The sequence below is a fragment of the Cupressus sempervirens genome, chromosome 2, assembly GCF_028749045.1.
Source record: "Cupressus sempervirens isolate cs-2001-9-10 chromosome 2, ASM2874904v1, whole genome shotgun sequence".
NCBI classification, from domain to species: Eukaryota; Viridiplantae; Streptophyta; class Pinopsida; order Cupressales; family Cupressaceae; genus Cupressus; species Cupressus sempervirens.
Genome location: NC_143119.1, coordinates 456667354 through 456693807, shown reverse-complemented (window position 1 = coordinate 456693807; position 26454 = coordinate 456667354). Strand labels below are relative to the sequence as shown.

General features: G+C 38.4%; 1 protein-coding gene across 2 annotated transcripts; it reads right to left on the bottom strand.

Annotated features, from left to right (window-relative positions):
• Positions 1–273: 273 nt before the first annotated feature.
• Positions 274–24154, bottom strand: LOC149573019 (transcription factor GTE4-like). 2 transcript variants are annotated; one of them, XR_016360006.1, is made up of 6 exons: positions 22134–24154; positions 21996–22038; positions 21739–21885; positions 21413–21532; positions 629–785; positions 274–454 (listed from the first exon to the last, which is right to left on the bottom strand). XR_016360006.1 is itself a non-coding variant. In XM_089814167.1 (5 exons), the coding sequence occupies exons 1-4, from the start codon at positions 23781–23783 to the stop codon at positions 21438–21440; spliced, it is 1935 nt and encodes a 644-aa protein (XP_089670293.1). In that variant the 5' UTR covers positions 23784–24154; the 3' UTR covers positions 274–785; positions 21413–21437. The 2 variants fall into 2 exon arrangements, 1 of the variants encoding a protein (XP_089670293.1); XM_089814167.1 differs by having other exon boundaries at positions 274–785.
• Between the last annotated feature and the right edge of the window lie 2300 nt (positions 24155–26454).

Sequence of the window (26454 nt, the reverse complement as noted above, 5' to 3'; positions counted from 1 at the left end):
CAAGAGATACTAAAGTCCTTGAAGCCGTACTTTGTGATTAAATATTCATAATACCAAAGGATCCTAATTACCAAAACCTTCTAAGGTTTGTTAAAAAGAAACTGGCTGTCAACAGTATATGCTTATTTGAACTAGACTACATATTGCATATCGGCTGATTTTACACCTGTAACAAGCTACGAAACACTGACTTCATGGTAAGAGAGCATTTGACAACAATTCAAGTATAATTTTACAACTCAATTTTTTCGAAGAAATTCAGGGCATCAGAACTTAAAAAGAGATCATATAATACATCCATTCAATCAATAATTAATAGTACAGAATATGGCTCAAATCTGTTCGTTCAGTAAGAACAGAACAAGGAGGTCACGGAATTCTCAACCTTTTTCTTGGTGTTTTATCAATGGCATGTGAAAAGGCTGAAGTGTAGAACATTTGAGCACTTCTTATCCTGTGGCCATGATAGACAAATAGCACCCGTAGTGAGAAATTGCTTTAAGATGATTGTCTTTCTTGATTGCAGCAATTGTCTTTCTTTCAACCCATATATGGATGTCTTTTAAAAATATACAGGTGATTTTTTATCATCTCCTAAAGGTGACAAAGACATCCAAGACTTCATTACCTGACGAATCTTGATAGAAATATATAGTTCTTCCTGCTTATCTATACCAGCCCAAAGTGATCACACTTAATGGCATGCCTAAATTGAATCCTGTGACACAATGAGTGCCGGTGACATAAAGCCCAAAAACAATCTTTCATATCAAGCACAAAGACACCTGCCGACCAAAAACAACAAAAAATATTCTTTATCATAAAGTGAACAGAACAATAATATCAGTGGAGTATGCAGCTTTCCAATTAAAAAACTGAATTATTGTATGGTACACAGTACACTAAAGTAAAATAGATTATGAGCTTGTGTCAAGATGCACATTCATATAGAATTATAATAAATATAATTCAATCAATTAGCTGTCACTGCAAATAACGAAGGCAAAGATGGTCAGACGAATCACAAGGCAAAATGTTGCAAAATGAGCATTTCTATGATTCACAGGAACACAAAACAAAACTAGGATCTCTACTTTAGCTGATGTAATGCCTATGACATTGTTCGGAATAAATGTTTGAAAAGTTAAAAACCATTCAAATTCTAAGTATTTACTACTACATCCCATCTCACCGAAGGAAACAAAAATTCAATAGCTGAAAAGAGAAAACTGTCTGTCTCTCAAGTTAGAAAAGTGTAGAAGAGATACTGATAGAATTTGGCATATTGTGTCTCCTCCAGTAGGTGACAGAGGTTTGGAACTCCAGGGGAGATAAACATTCAGCAAGAGTAGGAAGCAAGATGATCGATCGATTAAGAAAAGAAAAGCAACTCTGGTCCTCCTCTGATTAAGTAAGATAGACAATGGATAAAATATTAAAATCTGAACCTTCCAGTGAATTGCATCAAAAGATGGCAATTACAAACATGATTTTCTGAGGAATACAAGGTAAAGGGGAGAAATACTTGAGGACAGATACAGTAACAAATACAGTAACCTGACTTATGAGGAATACAAGGTAAATGGGGGGAAACTTGATGATGATAAGGATGTAACTTTGTAAGATCTATTTCCAGTATATCAGAAGAAAACATGCATATAAGATAATTGTAGTTATTAACACAGAGAGACCTTCGAAACTATTCCTGAGAATAATGTGTGAATCCAGTATCCATCCATAAATCAGAACCACCTTCAACAAAACTCAGCTAGGGAAATTTGAAGCTGCTATTGGGCAGCAGCCCGACTGCCTCCATCTTCTTGCTGAATTTTACAAGAATACAGCGATATCATACTTTTTTTCAGAATATGCTCAAAGCCAATCAGAAGTCAAGTATAAAGTTTATCCCTAATGATGCCAAATTGAGTTCGTAGGGAGATTGGCACCGTGTTCACATCCTCAACATTTTCAACTAGTTTTAAGCAATAGGCATTGAGAGAAGGATTAATTAAACAAATGGATCAACAGTCAAGAAGGAGCAGACAAGTTATGGTAAAAGGTCAGTTGATTATTGAGTATCTTGCAAATGCTTTAGAAGGAATTGAGAAAAGGTGCAGAAATGAGTTACTAAGGGAAACAGAGTAATGCCAACTGGAATTAAGGGGCATGTGCAGTGTACGGATGAAACCATAAACGGGTTGCAGCTAAAAAGTTGTGGATCTAGTACACAGAAATACATAGAAATCAGAGCAAACTTAGTTGTCTGAGATGTTAGAAGAATTCTTCACAAGAAAGAGGTCCAAATTTCGGTCATCTTTCACAATCAGTTTCAAAGAATCTTCAGCAAAGTGGGACTTAACTTTGTGTGACCCTGCAAATGGGGTTGATCAAATTAGTCTTCTAATAGAAGTTTAATGTGCAGTGTGATTAGTCCAACTGTTTACCAATGTTCATGAAGTCTAATGGAGTTGGAAATATGAAGCAAATGCCTGTCTTCCAAAACATATTACCAAAGATGCTACAACAGAGCAACAGAGTCGGTAGGAGGATGACAACTAATTACTTGGCCTAATGTCTCTATAAAATCTAAAAGATGTGGTCAGGACAACTAAATTGCCATCTAACTGGATTGTCAGGGACAAACTGATTTCATTAACCACAGATTGATTTTTGATAATCTTGCAACTGTCAGAGAAGGCCTTGAATAGGCATGCAGATATTCAGTTCAGAAGAAATATAAGGCTAGCAGGGCCATAATGGTGATAATTTGGACAATTTCTCATGATCACTCTAAAGATTCTCCACTAATGTGGGTTCTGATCTTCCGTGGCACTGTGATATAGCTGATACAGAAATTATCCTTGGGAGCTAGTAAAGTCTACTAAAAGGATGTGTAATGGGAGCAGTCCAGCATTTTCTAAAATACGGGTGCATTTCAAAGCTGGCTGCTTATGTATTCTCATAAAAGCTTTGTCTAAGGCTACTATTCAGGATCCTCATGCTACAGAATTTGAGCTTCTCGAAGCAAAATCGGTTTAATTGGTTGAGTCAATTTAGACCATATCCATAAAAAGGACGAGCTCTTAGCACCGTGAGGCACAAGAGCAAATAATATATTTTCTCACTTTTTAGAAAGAGACTTCCCTCATATGTCTTCTGGGGCCCAGCCAGCTTGTTTGATGATAGGCATATCATGCAAGTACTGTTTGGTGCACAAGAACAATTTGAATTGGCTCGGGCAACCCCCAAGAACTTGCCCTGACCCAATCAAGATGGCCCCTACTTATATAACTGACATGGGCCTAATTCTATGGAAGAAAGTACTTAGTAAACCATAACATCACACACCTTTCTAAAAGGGAAGCAGGACCAATAGAACGTGTAACCATTTAAAAGGGGAACAGGACCAATAGAATGTGTAACCATTTAAAAGGGGAGTGGGGCTAGCTGACCACCCTATGGATACTAGGGAGCCCCACCCCGTTTATGGTTTATTATGGTTTAAGACTTAACTCTAGTAGGGGCATGCTTAACAGAGATAGCAACGGTGCCATATCCGAATAGGAATATGGCACCAAAACATGCATTTTAGAAAAAAAAATTCCCAAGACTTAACATTCTAATACTTAAAAAGACAGCAAAAGAATCGACCAACATGAGTCCTGCATCCATACAGGGACTCTAAGTTCTTTTGCTACCATCATTCCTGATATGCTTGAACAGAGGCTTGGACAGAAAACAAAGTAAACATCAACATCCATCAAGATAATACAACATGGTTGAAGTCAAGTTCAAGAACATCCATAAAAGAGTCAAGTGCTTGCACACCAAGGCACAGCAATAAATGTTATCTTTTCTCACATTCTTAAGCTGACACTACCCTCTCATGCCTGCTATTATATTGATGTAATTTAATGTTCTGTGGACTGACAGAAGATGTATTTCTCCAAAATAGAAGTCTTCAATTATGTATTTTGGCATGAAACTTCCCTTGGATAAATATTCTGCTACTTATATATGTGCAAAGAAGCATCAAACATCAATCCTGAATTAACCTGTGGCAAAGAAACAACAAACATCAATCCTCAGTCCACATAGGGACTCTATAGGTTCATTTGAAGCCATCATTCTTTGTAAACCTGAAAAGAGGATTGTATGGGGAAAAATGTAAATGTGAATATCATTCGAGATTATACTAAAGCATTCCTATTCAAAACCTAGAAGCAAGCTATAATTGTTCTTTATGTGGAAATGTTCCATCGCAGAAGCTTGAGTGAATGGGATGGGCTTTTTTAAGGAAAACTCATTTTCAGCTCCAAGAATGACTAGATAATATATTCATTGAAAGAAAATAAGAAGATAGTCAGCACTTGTATCATAATCAACAATGTCTCCAGAAAATGTTTGTTGATGCATCACCAAACCCCATGAAGGGTCAGACATTCTGAACATTCCTTGGCATCTCTTGGCAAGTGTAAAATAACCCTCCAATCCTCCATTGATGTACAAGGTGTTAATTAAAGAATTTGTAGGCTTATGAAAAGGTTGTCTAGTGTGAACTTTTATTGATCATACGCAATCACCAATTAAAGCCCCAGCATTTGCAACAGTATTTAGCATCTGCTGATAAGTCATGAGTACACCTTCAACAAATTAGTAATTTGTTCATCTAGGAATTCTGAAACTTGAGCAATGGTAGTTTGAATGTCTTTCTAATATCCTTTGTCAACATCTAACTATGATAGCAATACAATGATTTCAAGTCATATTTCTGAGAATTAAGAATAACGACACTTAACAAATATAAGGATTAAAAAAATTCAGCTGTTCTCTTATCCCACCCTTCCAACAAACACCAGTCACCTACAAGAAGATTCCGTGGAAATAGATTGCACAAATATGTTGAGGAAGAAACTGTTTGTGACTTTTACTGAAAGAAAAAAAAAGATTATGGTTGTGATTCTTATAAAGCTGAGCTGAAGACAATACGAACACAAACCTTTGCTCTTTAATGAAGAGGAGATGTATAAAATGATTTTTAAAAGTAATATTTAGCTGACACAGCAGATCTGAATCTGAATTGCATTCTTCCACCATGTAAATATAATGAATTATTATAAAATATTGGAAATAAACTCATATTATTATATCTTTTACACTATTGTTTTGATTGACAAGGGACTCTCTTGATGGCAACTTAAATTGCAATTTGCAGCAGAGATTTTCATTGTGTAGCAGGTCGAGGCATGGTTATGTCAATGAAATTATTTGTATCATCTTTTTCTTGGAGTTTTGATTTATCTCTCTACAAACAATTCCCTTCAAACAGTACTGGCAATTGGGATTCAAGTAAACCTGTCAACTATGATACATATTATAGATAGCGTCTTGCAAGTAATATCAAAGTATCTCTAGGAATCAACACTAATTTAAAGCCCGGATACCGATTCATCAGCAGTAGCCCCAGAGGCAGAAGCGGAGACTGGAGATGATGCGAGAGGAAGCTGGCCGGAAGCCATTCCCAGCCAGCCAGGAGATCGTTATGTCTGAGTTTTGGCCAAGTCGACGTTGGTGATTTAATTCCATGTGAGCCAAGTCCACATGGGATGGAAGCACTAAGACACCTCTTAATACAGTGATCCTTGGCTGCCCTATGTTTAAAATCCATGATCCTGTTTCTGCAGTTCCAGAATACTCTGTGCTTAATGAGATTTGAAATTACAAGAGAGAAGTTAAATAAAATTGAATGAAACAATTGCCGACTCGAATATTATATAGCCTGTGAATCAAAATGAAATAGGCAAAAACCCCACTCGCCAGTTTGATCCATTCATAAGGTTTGGTATTTACATTCGTAGATATATTTATACATTAGATATATATTATAATATGTATCTGGTCTATATTAGAATAATATATAATATATCAACTGATTGTATAAATATTGTGATAATATATTTATCTTATTATATGGTTGGAATCTAAGTTGCCAGTTCGACATTTGGGTTCGAAATTCGTCCAAAAAAAAATGAGGTTGGGTTGGGTTTGTTTTGGGCATTTTGTGAATACCGTCTATCGTGACTTGAATGCAAATCTGTGTATCATTGAGAACAAGTGCCATGTATCATTCAGAAATCAGAATACAAGTGCCGCGTGTCGTGTTTCATGAATGACAAAAAAGCAATATTAAAAATTTGTAATGAAGACAAAACCGACACAGAGAATGGCCCAAATTCATTTTCTGTCAGAGTAATTCATTGCCAAGTCGCAACACAGGACCGTGGTCGAATGCCAATCGAATTTGACCTACTTTTTAACTTTCCTGGCGAGTTGGAATCTAAATTGGCTTTACTTGGGCAGATTAAGAAATACGCATATTAAGAAAAGGCAGATTAAGAAATATGCATATAAAGGACAAGGACAGGTTGGAAGTGGCTATTAATCCGTTGGGACAATGGATAATGAATCACAACTACTACTATGAGCATAGTCAAATATAAGTCCATAATGTACACCCCAGCTTGTTTGATCTCTAAAAAGCATCAGATGTCTATTTTATGCGAGATTTTGTAGAAGTGGCTGAAAAAGGTATTTCTTTTGGGGCATACACTCGTAAGGAGTGTTGTCCAAGCTATTCTAGATGATTAAATTTTGAAGGCCAAGCAAAGGTAATCGAGTGAAGAGTGATATTTCTGCTCTGTTCCTTGCAAGCTTGCTTGAGGTGGAGCTTGCCTAAATTACCTTCTGGCAAAGATGTTGTGCCAGAAGGTAATTTAGGCACAAGTTTCCAGGTGTATTAGCTGATTTACTGCCAACGAGGACAAATATAGGTTTATTCCATCCCCATATGATTATTGTGTGGAGAAGCATAAAGACAGGGAGGTGAAGAAAATGCCCCTAATTTCTTCACTGGAGTCTTATACATTTCAGGACAGAAAGAAGACAATTTGCAACAATTTTGCCCTTTTAAAGAAATTACTGGGGCTTGCTGCTTCTGGAGGCAAAGGTTGGATGCAAGTGTATATGAAAGTTGAGGGATTGGTGAAAGATGATAAGAGGAGGGAGACTCTGGACCAAAGATTACAAAGGGGGTGAAATGTTAAGGTGGGGGACTTCAGGAAAAGACTGAAAAGGAGGACCAAGCGGAATGCAGTCCCAACTGCCCAATTAACACCAAATCTAAACTAGAATTAGGGTTTTCTCTCTGGTTTGTCTTCTGTGTTTTTAGATCTACTGTTGCAAGGTTGTCAGTAGTTTAGGGGTTTGGAGGAAATGCTAATTTCCAGTAACAATTTGTCTCCATTTTGTTGCCATCGGACACTGTATAGGATTAGGATGTTAGCACTAGATTTTGGCAATATGCTAATATTCAAGTGATATGTGAGCAGGGTGTTCTCTGATCTGTGAAAATCTTAAAATGAATAGGCTATAGATGGCAAAGTGGCAATGTAGAACTTTTTGATATCAATATATGGGTGCAGCTCCTCAAGCTGCTATTTAAATGTTTATGGTGTATCACATACATTCCATAGTTTTCTATACATGTTAAGCCTAAATGCATGATTTATGGTGTATGACATACATTCCATAATAGATGTGTGGTACTTTTTTACATCCTATTTCTTCGTAGCTTTTAATTCAAATAAAATATCATTAGTAATTTGACTCTAATCATGTGCTTTTAGTCTAATTTGGTTGGCACTAAAAACTTTTTGGAAAAGTAAGTTAAGGGTATTTTTTGACCAAATTCTCAGAAATTCTGTCTGGGTACCTATGCTGGAAACCAAAGTCGCCCAAAAGTCTTCTGAATTCTGTCAGGATTCTTCAGAGAGAATTCCCAGCAAAATTCACCCTGTGGCATACTTTTGACAGAATCTGACAAGGACCAGACTTTCGAGAGAATTAAACAAAGAATTCCAAGGTCCGGGAGAGAATCTGGTAACTTAGCTTTCCAGAAAAATTTTAAAGTGCTTATTAAAGGGAAGGTGGAGAAGAAGCCCATTGGAATAATTCATTTTACTTATTTTCTCCATGAGCTTCAACAGTGTTCACCTTCTTGCCTTAGACGAAATCCTAAGGTAAGATTGTCTTTAATGGTAAAAGATTCCCCCCTACCCAATTCTTTGTGATTCATTCAAAGTCTGTGTGTGCAGAAAGGATTCAGAGGTGAACTCACCCAGAGTTCACATTTGGTCTTAACTTTTGCAGAGTAAAGAGTTTGGCATAAATTGATTTACCTATAAAGGATTTCAAAGGTGAACTCACCCAGAGTTCACATTTGGTCTTCACTTTTGCAGAGTAAAAAGTTTGGTATAAATTGATTTATCTATAAGGGATTTCAAAGGTTTGCAGGCAACGAATTTAAAGAAGAGTTGCAAGTAAATCACAAATTTGCATGTGTTGTGTATAGAAAAGCAGATCAAAAGTTCCCATGTGGTATGTGCAGTGGAAACAAAAATTATAAGTACCATTTATAAGTGAATGAGTTGAACATAAAATGTATTTTGTGATAACTGGATTTTGCACCAGCCATACCATTTCTAGTACGAATGAGCTAAAAATTATATGTATTTATAGTACATGAGAGGGTCGTACACCTTGTATATTAGCCAAAGGAAGTAATTGCATATGTAGAAAGCTATAAAAGCCTTTCCAATCTTACCACAGTCTTCCATTGGCTTAAAACAGCCAGCACAACATTCTTAAGAGAGTCACAACATTAACATTAATGCCCTACCATTTTCAAAGGTCATACCATTAAGTAGAGTAACATCAGAAGTGACGGAAGGGACGTGAGCATTAAAAGGTAGTTGATTGATCTGTATTTCATCATCGAGATGAGATCAGCAATATTATATTTGCATTCTTGTTTGGTGTTTCTTACTGCATTATTAGTTGCAGCAGAGATATATGTGTGTACACACCACATACACATATTAGATGGTAACTAGTGCACATTTCTTAATGATTTTGTTAAGGAAAGTTGCTAATAGCTTTTAGAAAAGTGAAATTTTATTCTGTGATAACTGTTCATAATACCACGCCAAAACAGTGATGAATGCAATCTCTTTGACAAAATGCCTTTCTAAAATCTTTAGACATGGACATGGTTAAATGATTATATGAATAAGCATTTTAGTTGCATCTCTTGTGATTGTCAGCAATAAATAATTTTGCATATTAGGTGTATGCAAGTGTTTGATGACATGTCACTTGTCAGTAAGTTGAAAATCCTAAGTATTGCAAGTATATGAGCCAAATTCCTGGTAGGGTAACTACAAAATCATTGGTTATTACTTTCACCACTCAGCTAATTTGCTAGCCATTCTGGTAGTGGCAAACGGCAAACCTGATTGGTCATAGGCATTGTGGTGGCCCAAGCAAACGTGTGATTACTTGTATTCAAATGTTTCCTTCTTTTGATGCTGGGGTATACCAAATAATTAGCAGAATCAGGTTCTATTTTACTGGGTAATCAACCTCCTTAACAATCCTCCACATGATAATTGCAGAGACTCTAGGGTAATCATCAACACCAAAAGCGAAGTTGTGGAATTTAGTTTTGGAATGTGAGTCAAGTTTTGACAATTAGGTCCTATTAGGCAAAATTGCTTGAAAATTGCTCTAAAAGGCAAAATGTGGTAAATGCCTCCAAAGGGGGCAAGAAGGGTCTAAGGGTGGTCCTTAGATGTACTAAGGGTCATCTTAGGAGGTTTGGTAACATACTGGCCAAGTTTGAAGGCCCAATGTGCAAAATTGCAAAAGTTGTCAAAAAGTTGCATTGACAACTTTGCAAAAATTGCTTGACAACTTTTTCTGCAGTTTTGGAAGAACAAACTACTTAGGTAGTTATGTTTCGAACTGAAGGCCAGAATGGAGGAAGAAGTCTATTTAAACCTTCTTCAACTCATTTCCAAGGGTTGGATAGTTGGATGTACGGACAATACTTGTAATAGAGCAATTTTGTGTGGTTTTGGAGGATTGAATAGAGGAATTGGATTGAATAACTTGTTGTTCTGGATGGAATAGAGTCTTGGAGTCATGTTTTGAATCTGTGCATATTTCTTTTGGTTTCAAGCTTTCATTTGTTAGGGTTTAAAAAATTTATTAGTTTTGGTGTTACTGTCGTCCAATTTTGCATTGACAGCATGAAAATGGCTATAGCTTGAGTTTCCTTGGTCAAAACACCATGACTCTTGGTAACCAAGCAATATCCTTTGTAAATAGTGTACATATCAATTTTGGGGTTTGCGCAAGCCAGGAAGTTAATTTTTCAAGCAAGCCCTAGGCAAGCAATGTAAGCTTGGCAAGTTGCAATGAAAGTTTGAATTGGAATTCTAAGAGGAACAGTGGATTGGCACAATCCAATCTTGATTTGGCAATGACGGAGTAGAATGTCAAGGGTTCATATAACTCAAAGGAGGAGGTTGGAAATGGAGTTTGAAGCCAGTGGTGAAGGATTCTTGGTCATTGACTTTGAAACCCTTAAACTGAGGGTTTTCTGAAGCTGTATTGTACAGTCATCACAGAAGCCTAAGACCTGAAAAAACTTCAAGTCTAGGTCAATAGGAAACTAAGTCCTGAAGACACCAGGTGACCTTGTTAAGTGTTTTTATTCCTTGTTTCTAGGAGGGCTAATAGGGGCTTTAGGGCTACAAGGGCTAACTAGGCAAATTGGAGGAGTATGAGTGTGAAATTTGAAAGAATGATGCAGAATGGTAGGAAATGGGTCAAGAACCTCAAAATCATGGTTCAAACTCGATTTTGGCCCTTTATGTGTGCTTGGTGAAGTTTTGGCATTCTAGGCCAAATAGTGCATAGTTGGTGAACTAAAGGGAGAGGATGGAAAACTAAATTGTTGGAAGAGTTTCCTAGTGAAAGGGGATTGGGAAGAAGTCCTCTCTAGGTTGGAGTTTGGGATAGCAATCCTAAGTGGGCTAGGAATAGCCTTGGAAGAGCAAGAAAGCTCTAGAGTAAGGAAGCTCCCCACTAAAGCAGTATCAGAGCAATAAGATTGTGGCTTGTGGTGGTATGTTGTATTCCACTGAGTCAAGTGGATCTTCAAAGATGGTTACCAATGCAAAGTTGGCAAAGGAGGTAGATGAGCAAAAGAAGCTCATAGAAGAGAAAACCAGGGTCCTTGATGAGGCCATAGAGGAGATGAAAGATAAGATAAAGGAGAAGGAAGATGCAGCCTAAGCTAAGGAAGATGAAGACTTTGGCAAAGGTAGACTTTGGCAAGGGTAAAGAGAAGGTGAGTTTGGAGGATGAGATACCTGAACCAAATCCTCCACTTGGTGAACAAGAACCATTCCTCAAAGCCCTCAAGGCCTTTGGAGGAAAGAGCCTAGAAAAAGTCTTCACTTTTCCATGGTAAGATGGATGCAGAGGTGGTCCTAGAATGGCTTGAGAGCATTGAGAACTACTTCGAGTGTGAAGGGACAACAGAGGCTCAAAAAGGAGAAATTTGCAAAATCCAAATTGAAAGGTCAAGCATTGACAAGGTGGAAGTTTGTGCAAGAGGAAAGAGAGTGAAGGGAATAAACCTATAGCTAATTGGAAGGCTTTGGTGGCAAAGATAAAAGAGACCTATCTGCTAGAAGACTATGAGAATCAGATTCACAAGCAGAGACAGAATCTCAAACAAAAGGATGTTGATGTGGCTTCCTATACTGAGGAGTTTCAGAAATTGGCCCTGAGATCAAAGGTACAATAGGCAGAGAGCATCAAGGTGGCCAGATACCTAAATGTCCTTAAGTGGTCTATCCAAGATGAGTTGAGTTTGTTTAGTCTTACCACATTGCAAAGTTATTTTCAAATGGCTAGAAAAGTGGAAGATAAACTGAGGACGAAAGGGGACTCAAGTTCCAAGAACAGGGGCAGAGGCAAGGATTTCAGAGGTGGCTCAAGAGGAGGCTCTAGTGGGAGGACTAATGAGCAGAAAAGCTATGGGTAGTCTAAGTGGAATGAGCAGGCCAGTGAAACCAGTGAGAGAGGAGGCTCTAGTAGGAGAAGAGGATCCAAAATGATGACAGAGGCAGATATGGGAACAACAACAGAGGTTCACACTTCAGCAATATGAGGTGTTGTAACTGTGGCAAGTTGGGGCATTCTGCCCACAGATGTCCAGAGATATCATCCTCATCCTATGGAGAGAAGAAAATCACCTACATCCAAGAAGAGGATCATCAAAAAACAAGGGAAGTGGATCTTGACGTAGAGAAGGGAGAGAAACTCATGTTGAGGAGAATCCTCGTGAAAGAACCAATAAAGGAAGAACCCAAGCAGAGAAGAGCATTATTTAGGACTACTTGCAAAATACTAGGTAAGGTATGCAAAGTAATCATAGAATCGAGGTCTACTAACAATGTCATGTCAAAGGGGGCAGTACAAAATCTTAGTTTAACAAAGATACCGCATGTATGTCCTTATAAAGTGACTTGGTTGAACAAAGGGCAGAATATCCTAGTAAATGAACAACTTTGGGCAGGCATCACTATTGGCAAATATCAGGATAAGATCCTATGTGATGCACTCCCCATGGATGCTTGTCATCTGCTATTAGGAAGGGCTTGGCAGTATTACAGGGAGGTAGTACATCATGGGAAAGATAATAAGTATTCTTTCAAGAAGGATGGGGTCACATATAGGATACAGTCCATAGTGGAGGAAGATAAGGTGGAAAAGGCAACTGCTAAGACCTTGCTAATGAGTGGGAAAGAGTTCCTTAAGGATTTGAAGGAAGGTGAAGGGGTAGGGTATGCCATCATGGTGAAGCCCAAGGAGGAGAAGACAACTTCACAAACAACTATACCTGCAGAGGTGCAAAATTTATTGGATTAGTTCAAAGTCATAATTTGTGATGGAGCACCACCAACATTACCTCCTAAGAGAGCCATTAGCCATCGAATTGACTTCACACCAAGAGCATCACTGCCAAACAAAGCTGCATACAAGATGACTCCAGAGCAGAACAAGGAGATTGCAAGGCAAGTTCAAGAGTTGCTTGATCAAGGGCTAATTAGGAAGAGCATCACTCCATGTGTCGTACCAGTTGTCCTAGCACCCAAAAAAGGGAGGTAAGTGGAGAATGTACATTGATTCTAGAGCAATTAATAGGATCATAATTAGGTACAGATTTCCCATTCCTAAGATAGAGGATTTGATGGATTGTCTAGGTGGAGCTAGGTACTTCTCCAAAATTGATCTTAAAAGTGGATACTATCATATCAGGATGAAAGAAGGGGAAGAATGGAAGTCTGCATTTAAGACTATTGAGGGTCTCTATGAGTGGTTAGTAATGCCATTTGGCCTTAACAATGAACCATGTACTTTCATGAGAGTCCAATGAACCAAGTAACTTCATGAGAGTCATTAATGAGGTCTTGAAAGACTACATAGGAGTATTTGTTGTTGTATACTTAGATGATATCCTCATCTTCAGCAAGACAAAGGAGGAACATATGAAGCACCTAGAATTGGTGTTAAGGAAGCTCCAAGAGAAAAAGCTGACACTAAACCTAAGAAGAGTGAGTTCATGAAGGAGGAGCTAGTGTATTTGGGGTTTGTAGTATCCCAAGGGAATCCGAAGATGGGCAAGGACAAGGTGGAGGCAATCTTGAGTTTGCCTACCCCTAGATCTACTATTGAGGTCAGACGTTTTCATGGCCTAGCACAATTCTATAGGAAATTTGTGAGGAGGTTTAGTGAAATTTGTACACCCATGAATGACACCATCAAGGGGGGCATGAAAACCAAGTTCACATGGACCAAGGCAGCAGATGCAAGTTTTGAGGGGTTGAAGAAAGAAGTGGCAACACAACCAATATTGGTTTTACCTAATTTTGAGAAGCCATTTGTGGTCATCATAGGAGCCTAAGACCTGAAAAATCTTCAAGTCTAGGTCAATAGGAAACTAAGTCCTGAAGACACCAAGTGGCCTTGTTAAGTGTTTTTGTGAGTTATGGCACATTCCTTGTTTCTAGGAGGGCTAATAGGGGCTCTAGGGCTACAAGGGCTAACTAGGCAAATTGGAGGAGTATGAGTGTGAAACTTGAAAGAATAATGCAAAATGGTAGAAAATGGGTCAAGAACCTCAAAATGATGGTTCAAACCTGATGTGTACTTGGTGAAGTTTTGGCCTTCTAGGCCAAATAGTGCATAGTTGGTGAACTGAAGGGAGAGGATGGAAAACTAAATTGTTGGGAGAGTTTCCTAGTGAAAGGGGATTGGGAAGGAGTTCTCTAGGTTAGGGTTTGGGATAGCAACCCTAAGTGGGCTAGGAATAGCCTTGGAAGAGCAAGAAAGCTCTAGAGTAAGGAAGCTCCCCACCATGAAGTGGGCCAAAGACAGTGGTCAAAATGCAAGTATGATTCTTTTGGAATTTGAAAAAGCTTATGATGGGATAGAGTGGTAGTTTGTGAACAGTGTTCTCCAAGCATTGGGCTTCCCTCCTTTTTTTTGCAATTGGGTCAACATCTTATTTAAAGATGCCTCGACAATCAATTGTTACAAGATTCAAGAAGAGTTGGCAGATTAACAGATTTTCGGATGATTAATTGATTAACAGAGGAACAAATGTGTTCCTTATAAAGAATTACAAGGACGTTGTTTCTAAAAGAAACAACGTAGACTGAAGACGAAATTAGAAACAAAACTAGAGACAGGATAGGAAACATTCCTATCTGGACTGAAGAAAAAAGAGACGGGATAGGAAACATTCCTATCTAGACTGAAAGACGGACTACAAACAAGTAGTTGACTATTATAGAAAGTATAAGATATTATCTTAATACCCTCCCTTAATGGTCAACGTACGGATGTCGGAACATTCTGTGATAACTGAGACCCTCCCTGAATCTACAGAATGTTGAAACCAAGAAGCTTTGCCAGAAGAGTGCTATGACTCAAAATAAGTTGCAATTACAAAACTTCGTTTTTGTGGAAAAAACGGTAAAACCCAGAATCTCACGCAACCTTGCGTATTACAGACAACATGAAATGATTTTTGAGGAGAAAATCAACAAACCCAGAAAAACAAAAACAAATTTAGAAGGCGAAAAATGCAGCTTCGCCTTGATCAAGAAGTTCGACAACTTGTGTTGTTAGCTGGGAAGCATTTTGCCTTGCTTGGGCAGCCAAACGTTTCCGGCACTCGAATTTCATATGGCCGAACTTGTGACAGTAATTACACTGTACATTTTGCTTCGTAGAGCCATCCAAGGATTGAGCAAAAGGTCGATGCTGGGAAGGCTGAGAAGACTGATGGTTGCCAATGTTCTCTTGAAAGGATTTTGCAGCAAAGGCTTGCTCAGTGGAGGTGGAACTGGAGCTGCTACCAAACTGTTGTTTCCACCGATCTTGCTGAAGCAGCAGGGTACAGAGATCAGTGAACTTTAGATCAACACCAGTAGATGTGATGTTGAGAGTCTCGATAAAATGCTCATAGGATTTTGGTAAACTCCGAAGAGTGATTACCACAATATCCTCTTCCTCCATCTTGCGACCGATGGCAAGTAACTGATCACGGATTTCCTGAATCCGATTCAGGGGTGCCTGGAGCGAGGTGCGCTCATCCATGACAATAGAAAACAGAGTGTTTTTCAGAAAGAAGGCTCTGCTCTTGTCGAAAGTCTCATGAAGACCTTTTAGATGCGTCCAGATTTCGGCAGCTGTCTTGCCGGATGGAATCTGAGAAAGCTGGTCATCAGCTACGGATAGTTTGAGAAGCATTATTGCCTCTCGATTGTTCAGATCCCATGTATCTTGATCAGGACCCAGAGAAGTCGGACGCTACCTAACACCCAGAACAAGTTGATCGGTGTTTCGATATTCGAAGATTGCGATGATGTGCTGCTTCCAGGTTCCATAATTGCGACCATTGAATTTGGAATTATGTTCGAGCAGAATATTTGTCAGAGATGCCATGGCACGTTTTTCAATGAAAAACTGTGAAAATTTGTGAAGGCACGTTCTTCAAGGCAAAAATACGAAAGACCCAGAAGAGAGCTCGAAAAACCTAGAAGGGATCTGCTGTCGTTTTCTGGATCTGCTGGCTCAAAAATTGAGGCACAAAAATCGAGGCACCCAGAAAAAACGGACAACAACCCAATTGAGCTCTCAAAAAAGCCAACAAGAATTTGCAAACAATATATTTTTTCGACCCCAAAAATTAGGGTTTCGAACAAAACCCTAGCCGTCGGATTGGAGATCAAAAAAATGGCAAATTTCTTGAAAAAATGGTCGTTTTTGTTACAAAGTTCTATTAGAGGCAGAGGCCGCACTGAAGATTGGAGTTTTAACTCCACAAATGGTCGAGATTCCAAGTTGTTGGTCGTAAAAAAAAAAAACGTTTGCACAAAAAATGCCAAAAATGACCTCCAAAAATCGCGAGTTTACAGATAGATATGGCGCGATTTGCAGATGCAGGCAAACACAAAAGGAAATATGCAACTTCCCGTCTTGATTTGTAGAGAAAAAACGATATCAGGCGCGGGCGGAAATGAAGACCAAGCGCAGGCACGAACAAAATGCCAAGTGTGGGCAGGAATGAAGACAAGTCACGATAATAACAGGATCGTGATTAGAACCCTAGACGCAAGCATGAGCAGATAAAAACAACTTTCGTTTTGCATGGATGCGATTTGCAAATTCATAAACCCTAGCCAAAACTCAAGTGTGCACAGATAAATTTCTCAAAGAAGAAGAAATCCTGGATGAGCTATAGAGAAATCCTTTGAAATAATTTCAAAAAATTTAGCTGATAATTTCAAAAGAAATTATAAATTTTTCGAAAAATTCCTTATAATGGCTCTGATACCATGTTACAACATTCAAGAAGAGTTGGCAGATTAACGGATTTCCGGATGATTAATTGATTAACAGAGGAACAAATGTGTTCCTTATAAAGAATTACAAGGACGTTGTTTCTTTTCTAAAAGAAACAACATAGACTGAAGACGAAATTAGAAACAAAACTAGAGACAGGATAGGAAACATTCCTATCTAGACTGAAAGACGGACTATAGACAAGTAGTTGACTATTATAGAAAGTATAAGATATTATCTTAATATCAATAATGTTAATGGGGAATATTCTAACACTATTAATCTTGGTAGATCCATTAGACAGGGTTGCCTCGTTGCACCCTCTCTTTTGTCTTGGCTGAAAATGCTATGCTCTACATTCTTAAAGCCAATGAGTTGGGCCCTCCTCTCAAAGGTATTAAACTCCCTAATGATGAAGATTTGATTCTTGAACAGTCTGTTGATGACATTGCATTGTTTATCATGCTTGAGGAAGATAATTTTGACAACATGCTTAATAGGCTTCTTCTCTCTTGTAAAGTCTCTGGGTCTAAATTATCTCAAATGAAGTCTTCCATTATTGGTCAGGATGATTGTCCTCCTAATTGGGTTGGATTGTCCTCCTAATTGGGTTGGGTAGGCCCTCACCAGATTGTGAGATACCTTGGCATTCCCTTTTATGTGACAATCTCATATGCTTTCTCTTGCTGGTAGAGCTCAAGTGGTTCAAAATGTTCTTTCTTCTCATGCAGTGCACTTTGTCTCATCTTGGTTGTTTGCTAATTATCAATTCAATATGCTGCAAAAAAGGGATTTTTTTGTGGTCTGATGGTGTTGGGAATAGAAGAAGGCATTGTGTTAAATAGGAGTGGTGTTGTATTGCCAAACACTTGGGAGGTCTTGGAATGAAAGACATTAGACTCCAGGGCATAGCTTTTGCAGCCAAGTGGATCATTAAAGCTTTGGAGGGTAACCAGCCATGGGAAGTGCTGGTCAGAAACAACATTCTAGAGCTAGAATTAAAAAAGACAAACAGTGGACTGGGTATGTTATCTTTCAATCTTTATGGAAGGCTTGGAGCCAGGTCAGACACTTCTTAGATTCTAGGGAGGTTGTTGGCAAGTACCCTTGGTACACTGTGATTGATAGGTCTTTGTGGTGGGGGGTGAATCTCAATAATAAACCCTTGGCTTTAACTCAATGTTGTTAGGCTAAGGCCCGGAAGGCCAGAGGCATCTCTCTGTTACAGGATGTACTGATGGAAAACTAATTGGGATCTTGGGATGATTTGAATAAAAAATTATCAATTACCTACTCTCATAAGAAGACTTACACCCTAATTTGCAAAGCTGTCGGTAAAATTTTTTCCTGGTAAAGTTTGTCTTTCTACACAGTATATTGATCAGACTAAGTGGACTGATGGTAAGCTATTGAAGGATACTACTTGCAAGCAAATCTATAACTTGTTGAATTATGATGTGACGATTATTAACATAATCAATCAAGTCTGGGGTTATGATTGGTCTTGCAGTAAATGGCAATTTATCTTAGATTTATTTTGGCATTCTCGTGTGGAACCTAATAAAGTCTGCTTTAGGTAATCGCTGCTTCTAAAGAAGCTTGCTGTTGGCCATTTCCTTTCCACTATGGGCAGTCAGCCTATCTTTTGTTCCCTGTGCAATTGCCTCGAGTCTTTTGAGCATCTTTTTTTTGAGTGCATTCATGCTTGTAAAATTTGGTCTATGTTCTTTGGTCAACCTATCAAGTGGAATCACAAACCTGGTCTGTCTTGGCATGAGATTCTTGCAGGATTTGTTCATATGTTTGATGCTAAGCTCATTTTTTTTCTGGTTTTATCTCACTAATGAAATTTTGTGGATCATTTGGAAGCAAAGGAATGAGGATATCTTTCAGCATAGACAGCGGGACCTTACTGGGTTTCATATGAAACTCACCCTCTCTCACATAATGTCACAGGTCATGGTTATTCTGGAGGTTCCAAAGCAGAGATTTCTAGCTCTGCTGAGGGAAGGAAACATGCTCATCTTCAAAGAGGACATTCAGCTATCCAATTTTATTCCCATGAATTCGGACACCATTCCTCCTAGTGATACTGCCCAACAGATCCCATCCAACTCTGATGAGGGGCAAGATGGAGCTCAGCAGAATCCAAGTACTCAAGTTATTCAGGACTGTCCTACAGAAGTGACTGGTGACACTCATGAAAATGATAGAAGCAGTGCTCGGGAGGAGCAGTTTTTCTATGGAGATGGTTGGGACAATCCCAATTACAGGGTTAGCCAAAATGATGGCTGGAACTAGTATGTGAAATTTTGAACAAATCTCTGAACTTTGTGCTGATGGTTATGTATAATTTGTAACTAGTTTTTTGTCTCGAGGTGCAGTCGGCTGTTTTCTTTTGTTTTGTACAGTGAACAGCCTCTGTTTTGGTACAGTGAACTCCTGTAATTAAGTTGATACTCTATCTCTAATAGAAAAAAATCATCAACAACGTAAGTAACATTTGTTAGCTATAAGCAGATGGCTTTTAGGTTGTTATTTCCAGTTTGCTAGCCATTCTGGTAGTGGCAAGAGGTAAATGGCAAATCTGATTGGTCATAGGCATTGGCTGTTTTCTTTTGTTTTGTACGGTGAACAGCCTCTGTTTTGGTACAGTGGACTCCTGTAATTAAGTTTATCTCTAATAGAAAAAAATCAACACCAAAAGTAACATTTGTTAGCTATAAGCAGATGGCTTTTAGGTTATTATTTCCAGTTTGCTAGCCATTCTGGTAGTGGCAAGTGGTAAATGGCAAATCTGATTGGTCATAGGTGTTGTGATGGCCCAAGCAAACGCATGATTACTTGTAGTCAAATCTTTCCTTTATTTGATGTTGGGGTATTACTTGTATTCAAATCTTTCCTTTATTTGATGTTGGGGTATAACAAATAATTAGCACAATTGGGTTCTATTTTACTGGTTAATCAATCTCATCTACAATCCCCCACATGATAACTGCAGCGATTTTTGGGTAATGATCAACACTAAAAGTAAAATTGTTGGCTATAATTAGATGGATGATGCTGTACCATCTTAATGCTTTGTACACTTCGAGTGAATAGCAGCTGCCACTTTATTGATAAGCCTGCCTAATTGATTTGTCTCAGGCTTGACTCAAAGTCTTGCAGAAATCAACATACTGTGCCACACATCATCATACTGTGCCATTATTGGCTTTGCTCCAGAAAATGTCAAATCATTATAATGGTGATTGTCATGCTCGGCATGGCATTCTTTTAGACCATAATTTCAACATTCTCTCTATTGTGACTTGCAGGAACTAGTCCATCAAAGCAGAAACAAGGAAGAAGCAACCAGCAATTTTACCATGCCAATCAGAAACAGACCTGTTTCAGTCAATAATCTGGTCAAAACCAGATCAAACCACTAAAAAAGAGGTCAGAAGAAAAACAACAGATTTTCCCCAGGATTTCAACATGATGATGGGTTTTTCTTATAAACCCTTCAGTACTCATTTATTGTCATTTTTCACCTTCAGGTTTATAGTTCCAGTTTGTTGAGTGCCATTACCAATTAAGTACAAATTAGCCTGCACCAGAGGACAAAGATTTAATGGAAGTCAGAAAGTAAAGTTGAATGAAGGCAGGGACCCAATCAAAATTCAGGGTAAAGATAGCAAAGGCAGAGTAAAATATTTTATTAGCCACCATGATGAGTTAAATATCCATTACTAGAAGAACTTAAATTACACAATAAATGAAGAAATATTTCCATATTCAAGGATAATTAAGAGCAAAATTGTCCACAGTGATGGATTTGAGGAACCAACATATGCATGAAGTTGATTTAAATATTTTAACATAGTTGTGAATGTCATGTTTAGGGACCATGCAAATTCAGCTTCATTTAATACTAAATCATTAAGGAATATCACGAGAGACTGTGTCTGACAATTAAGGTAATAGCAGCAGTCTTCTACTTTGATGTGTCAATATAATGAAGATGATGTAATATGGTCGTCTATACTACCTCTAAAGAAAAAGCTTGTACCAGAAGCTCTTGAACAGGATTGCCCCTGTGTTCACATGCCACAACCCTGATAACCAAATCTAACCTTAAAAAAAGAATACTAAATAAATCACAGCAGGTCTACAATCACTCCTATATAATTGTATATACAACATTGTACAAGTCAGATATTTATTAATTGCCATTCATAGTATCATCACCCACAGTCCCTGTGGAAGTCTATATTGGTTATGAAGGCAAATTTATCTGGCACTCATGAATTCATTGTATCTTAACTTAAAAATTTACTAAGTATTCTGATATTCTTGAAATCAGAAATCTTTCAGAGATTTTAGTATATCATTTCTCGCATAATGCACAGACTCACAGTAGCCCTAAAGCGGTAGGCACAGAGAGACATTATATTTAAACACGACAAAGCTTGAAAACAAAACATTTTGACGTGTCCAAGCAATCACCAATAAATGAAGCCATACAGAGAATATGAGCCGATAAACATGTTCCTAAGGAATCTAATGAAATTCTTTCAAGACTTAATCTGATTAAGAGACTTGCCATTAAGCTTCTGGCAAAATATTGTCTATGTCATCCCCGACAGTGCATTTGAGCCCAAAATAGGTGACTCTGCAGCATGGGCATTAGACTCACTTCCAGAGGAACTCCCAGAATCTGAGTCTACAAAAACAAGGATAAGTTAGTAATAATCCCACCCGCTGGGAGACAATAAATTACATAGATGTTTCATCAAAAGCTAAATAATATATAAAACTGAAACAAAAACGTAAAGGAATAAGAGTTGTATAAAAAAAAAGAAAAATGTGTACACATTTTCTAAATATATCCAAAATATGCAATCTACAGAGAATCCAGGAAATATATACCACTAGAAGAAGAGCCAGAATCACTGCTCGAGCTGCTCGAGCTGCTGGATCTACTTGCAGAACCATCATCCTTCTCCACCTTCACAGAAGGACAATTCGGTGGCAGCATGTTGTCTCCTGTTTCAATCTCTTGTTTGCCTTGCTCTCCTACTCAGGATATTCAAAATGCAACTTAAATATAAGTTTGCAGAAGGTAATAAAAAGGAACATATAACTTTCAAACCATTTCTTTATCAGTTCAAAAGGTGAAGATTTACCATTCTCATTTTTCTTTGGCTGCTCAGACCCGGAGGTGGGACACTGCAAACAAGTCAAGCATATCAAATGCAAGTAAATATACAAGAGAGATCAATAGGGAAAAACGTTGAATGAATGCAACTTTATTAGAAGCTCACCTTGTCTCTGGCCAGTTCATTGATAACTTTCGCCTGCTGAGCAAGTTGTTCTTTTTTCCTAAGTTTGCTGAGGCTTTTCTTGAAGTTGGTTACAAATCTATCAAGTTCCCAAAGAGTTTCAGTATCAAAAGTGTCTATGTCAACCTCTATCTCTTCATCTTGCTGACATAGAGATGGATTCCTTTTCTTTATAATCTGAACTATAAGCTCCATTCTGTCTGCGGGCAAATTTTGAAGGTTTGCACTTAACTTTTGCTTTTCATCTAAAGTCATAGCACGTTTATGGAGATCTTTGGCCTTGGGTTTTTTGCCGGTTGGAGTTCTGCTTGCAGAATAATTTATCGGTCTGATCACCGAAATGGATGGCCCGCCGGCAGTTTCTGGTTTCCTAAATTTCTTTTTTATGTCTGCTAAAGGAAGTTTCTTCACACTACAACTTGCGCCAGGTGTCTGCATACTTCCATATCTCGAGTTTATCTTGCTTTCAATGTGCTCTGCGTAAATACAATTCCATCGCTCCTCGAATAACTGCAGCAACTGCTTAGCCAAGATATGCACATCATGCCCTTCGGGGTTATAAGTAATAGCATTGGAGAATGTCAATCTTATGTCTTGTGCAAAAGATGTGGGTGAATCGTACATGTTATTCTCCAGTTTCGATTTCACAGTTCCGAGGTCCATTGGGTTTCTAATTATAGTGTGATAATCATGCAGTTCAAGAGCCTTTGCATCAACAGGGGAATTGAAAACCCAACCATGCTTGTGCTTCATCAACTTTGAAAGTAGCGAGCTGCACTGCTTGAACACCTCACTTGGAAACTTCTGAGACGACATATCATATAGTTTGGATGGTGCAGATTTCTTACTACCAGATTTGGATTTCTTACTCTCTGCAGGTGGGAATTTATCTTTTCCTAAAACAAACTCTGAATTGCGGTAATACTGATTGGCCTTTGGAGTGCGCTTTCCTTTGTCGACCACATCACTCGTGGCCGGATTGTGTTCAACAAGAGCTAAACTCAACTGTCGCATGGGCTTCGACTCTCTTGCACTCTGCTTGGGCGTAATTGCCCCACCAGAAGCTACTTCGGAAGTAACCTCCTTCCCGCCATTGTTTCTACCATCATTGCCAGAGAACTGGGAGGCACTGATGCTAGTATTCCCTCCCGTCAGGCCACCCCTCAGTTGCAATTCTCTTGCTTCAACTTTCTTGAACGTACCCCTCACCTGCTCCAGTTCGCTTGTCAATTTTCTGCGAAGTTCCCTTATCTCTTGCTTTGAGTACCCATCCAACTTAATAGTTACATGGGCAGCTTCTATGTCCATGTTGCGCAGTCCGCCAAAACCATGCTCGGGCATGTGTTCCTCGGGAACATCGTCATTCTTCCCGCTCAAACTCGAAGAACCATCTGATTCTGATGCTGCTGGTGCTGCTACTCTTGCTCCTGTTGCTGTTCCTGCTCCTTCTCCTCCTTTTCCATTAACATCCGCCATGTTATCGCCCTCCTTTATCGCTTGCCCTGCTGTTGTATTGTTAGCTGCACCAAACCCAGGATTTGCTTTAGCCCCCTTGCCGTGCCCTTTTCTCATGTATACCAATTTGCTCTCTCCCCATCTATGCTTTTCGCGAGACTCTTCATGCCCGACCATTGCCGTACAAGAAAACTAATGTTACCAAGCGCCTCCCTGAAAAGAATCTAGCCAGGGGGTGCTTTCTTCTTTCAGCTTCACAGTGCTCTAGGGTTACTTATCCTTCTAACACTTCCAGAACGCCGTTAAGAATCGCCATCGTTTCATTTCATGCGTTCCAGTCGAAACCCACAAAAAATCCAACAAGGAAGGGAAAACAGAAAACAAGGAAGAGTTGACTAAACGGATTGCTGCAACGACGAAACATTTACAAGACAATCTTCCACTATGTGTGTGTTGTTAAGTTTTGAGATTAAAAGGAGGAGATTCGTACCTTGGTCCGGGGAATCTCTGCAAAAGAATGGATGATGGGCCGAGGGCCTGATGACATTGAGTAACATGCACCCATGCAAGTATTATAAATAAGCAAGAAGAGGAAGCAGGGATATTCGCTGTTGACCTAGGCTTTTTCTTTCTTTTTCGATATCGGACGGTCCTGTGGTGTTGTGGGCAGTGAGGAAGGTGTGGATTGTTGCCACATGTTTGTGAGGACAAAAGCTTATCTGCTGAATCGTTGTTGGGGCACCGGGACACTTTCCACACTGCTCCCAGAACGGTACCTCTTTTCCACTCGCATTGATTTTGCTATCGGTCTCAGCTGTTGCCACGCCCACTCTATTCAAGGTCAAGGGTGGGTGCTGCAACCTGCTCATATCATTCATTGCAAGGGTAAGGTTCTATGGAAGGGGCTTTGTATAAGCTATTGTAAATCTTTAAAAGTTTAAAGATTATTTTATAATAGGAGGTTTTGCTTAAAGTTTATGTTCTACAATTTATGGAAGTACTTAGTTTCATTAATTTGTTTGTTATTTATCAAGGAGGAAAGGATCTAAAATCTTAAAATTTCTAATGGTCATGACACGAAGTTAGTCATTTAACATCTACATTTATATAATATTTACACTTGTTGAGTATATGTGTAATTGTTTTTGACAACATTAGTCAATAATTGTGACTTCAAAATTGTTATAATTATAATTTTTTCATAATTGAATGAAAAGTACTTTTAGTCGTAAAATTTAGCCACTAATGTATTGTAGCATAACTTCACAAGTATGAGTGGCATTTTTTGCACAATGAATAGTTTTACATTTTGGGGGGTTGTTTTGAATCCCTTGTCAAAAACATATTGATATGTTACTGTATTTTGTGACGTGGCCTTGAAACCTTAATTATAAGAGAGGACTTGCCAAGTAATTTGTTGTAAAAAAAACTAAGTGATTGAAATTTTTCATAACAGATTTTGAGAAGTGCAAAGTTAGGGTGCTCAACTATTTGGTCCTCTACCCTATTGAATTCAAGGGTAAATGAAAAGTTAAAAAATCAATTAATAAAATTTGAAAGATTCATAGGGTTCACAATTGGCACAAAGAAAGCTTAAGTTGGTGGGGCAATTGCTAGCCCCCCACTTATTTCATTCGCTTAAATATATAGCCCTGAAAAGTAGGGGTTACTACTTTTGACAAAAAGATTTCAATTAATCACATAACAATTTTATTTTTAAACTTGATGGGGCCTCTTGCTCCAAGAAAAATAGAGAAAAACTATGAAAACTGAACAACAAGCCAACAATGACAAGACCTTCTCAATAATATGCAACCAGACCAAATATAGTAGGATTGTTTTGGTCATTATTGAAAAGCCTACATAAGATTATTCATTTAAATGGTTGAAGGAAATGTTGGTCTCAAATTGGTTTTGACAATTGAGTGTCAACACACTTAACCAATTCTTAGTTGATGTCGAGTATAATACAGAGGCCAAGCTACAGTGTGTGCTGAGCCAGAGATTCAATAGGTGTCGAGTGAACTTCAGGTGCCGAGTGAACTTTAGGTGTCGAGTGAAGTTCAAGTGTTGAGTGATAAGTGATGTTGAGTCACTATAGGAGCCGAGCAGAGTATAGATGTCGAGTGAGACTAAATTCCTAAATGTGTTGAGCATCAGCAATTAGTAAGTGTAGAGTAACACAAGGTCAACATATGTGTTTGTGCCTTCACAAACTCAGATGTAAACCATTTTTGAGTTGACTCTGGATGAATCTCGAAGGATCTTGAAGATAAGATTGAATCTTTTGCATTACCTATATAATCAAAATGTAGCCAATAAGAAAAATGGAGAAGGCATGCAACCAATAGGAAAAGTGAAAGAATTGAGAGGGAAATGAAGAATGAATATTGATCGTAGATTCATACCTAACCCTAAGTCTTTGAAACCTTTAAAAGGAGGACGAAACCCCATTATGTGTGCGGATGTGAGAAGTGCATGGGTCAATTATAGCAAAGTGCAGAGGGGTGTAAAGACTTAAAAAGAACAAAACAACATTGCAGAATTTAGTTGATTGAGAACAGAATATCAGAGTTCTAAGAAGAGACATATCAGATCAAGTAAGGATCAGAACAGAATCAGCAATTAAGGATTGTAAGTCATCAGGTCAAGACTTTCTAATACTCTCTAACAATTGTATTGGGAATGAAAATCCTATGATGATAGGTTGGTTTAATAGCCATTTTGTAAACCTTTAAACAAGGTGCTAAATCCTTTAACAGTGTAACATTCCAAGTGAATGTTTGTAAATCCTTTAATCAAGTCGCTTTTAACAGTAAAGTCTTTAATAAGACAAGCCTTTTATAGG

What these genes read in the sequence shown, in the direction of transcription:
- LOC149573019 (XM_089814167.1), bottom strand. Translation starts at nt 23,783, where the DNA reads ATGGTCGGGCATGAAGAGTCTCGCGAAAAGCATAGATGGGGAGAGAGC. An exon ending in GCCAAAGAAAAATGAGAATG is followed by an intron (nt 21,886 to 21,995) that starts GTAAATCTTCAC and finishes TATCCTGAGTAG; the next exon opens with GAGAGCAAGGCAAACAAGAG. An exon ending in TTCTGGCTCTTCTTCTAGTG is followed by an intron (nt 21,533 to 21,738) that starts GTATATATTTCC and finishes TTGTTTTTGTAG; the next exon opens with ACTCAGATTCTGGGAGTTCC.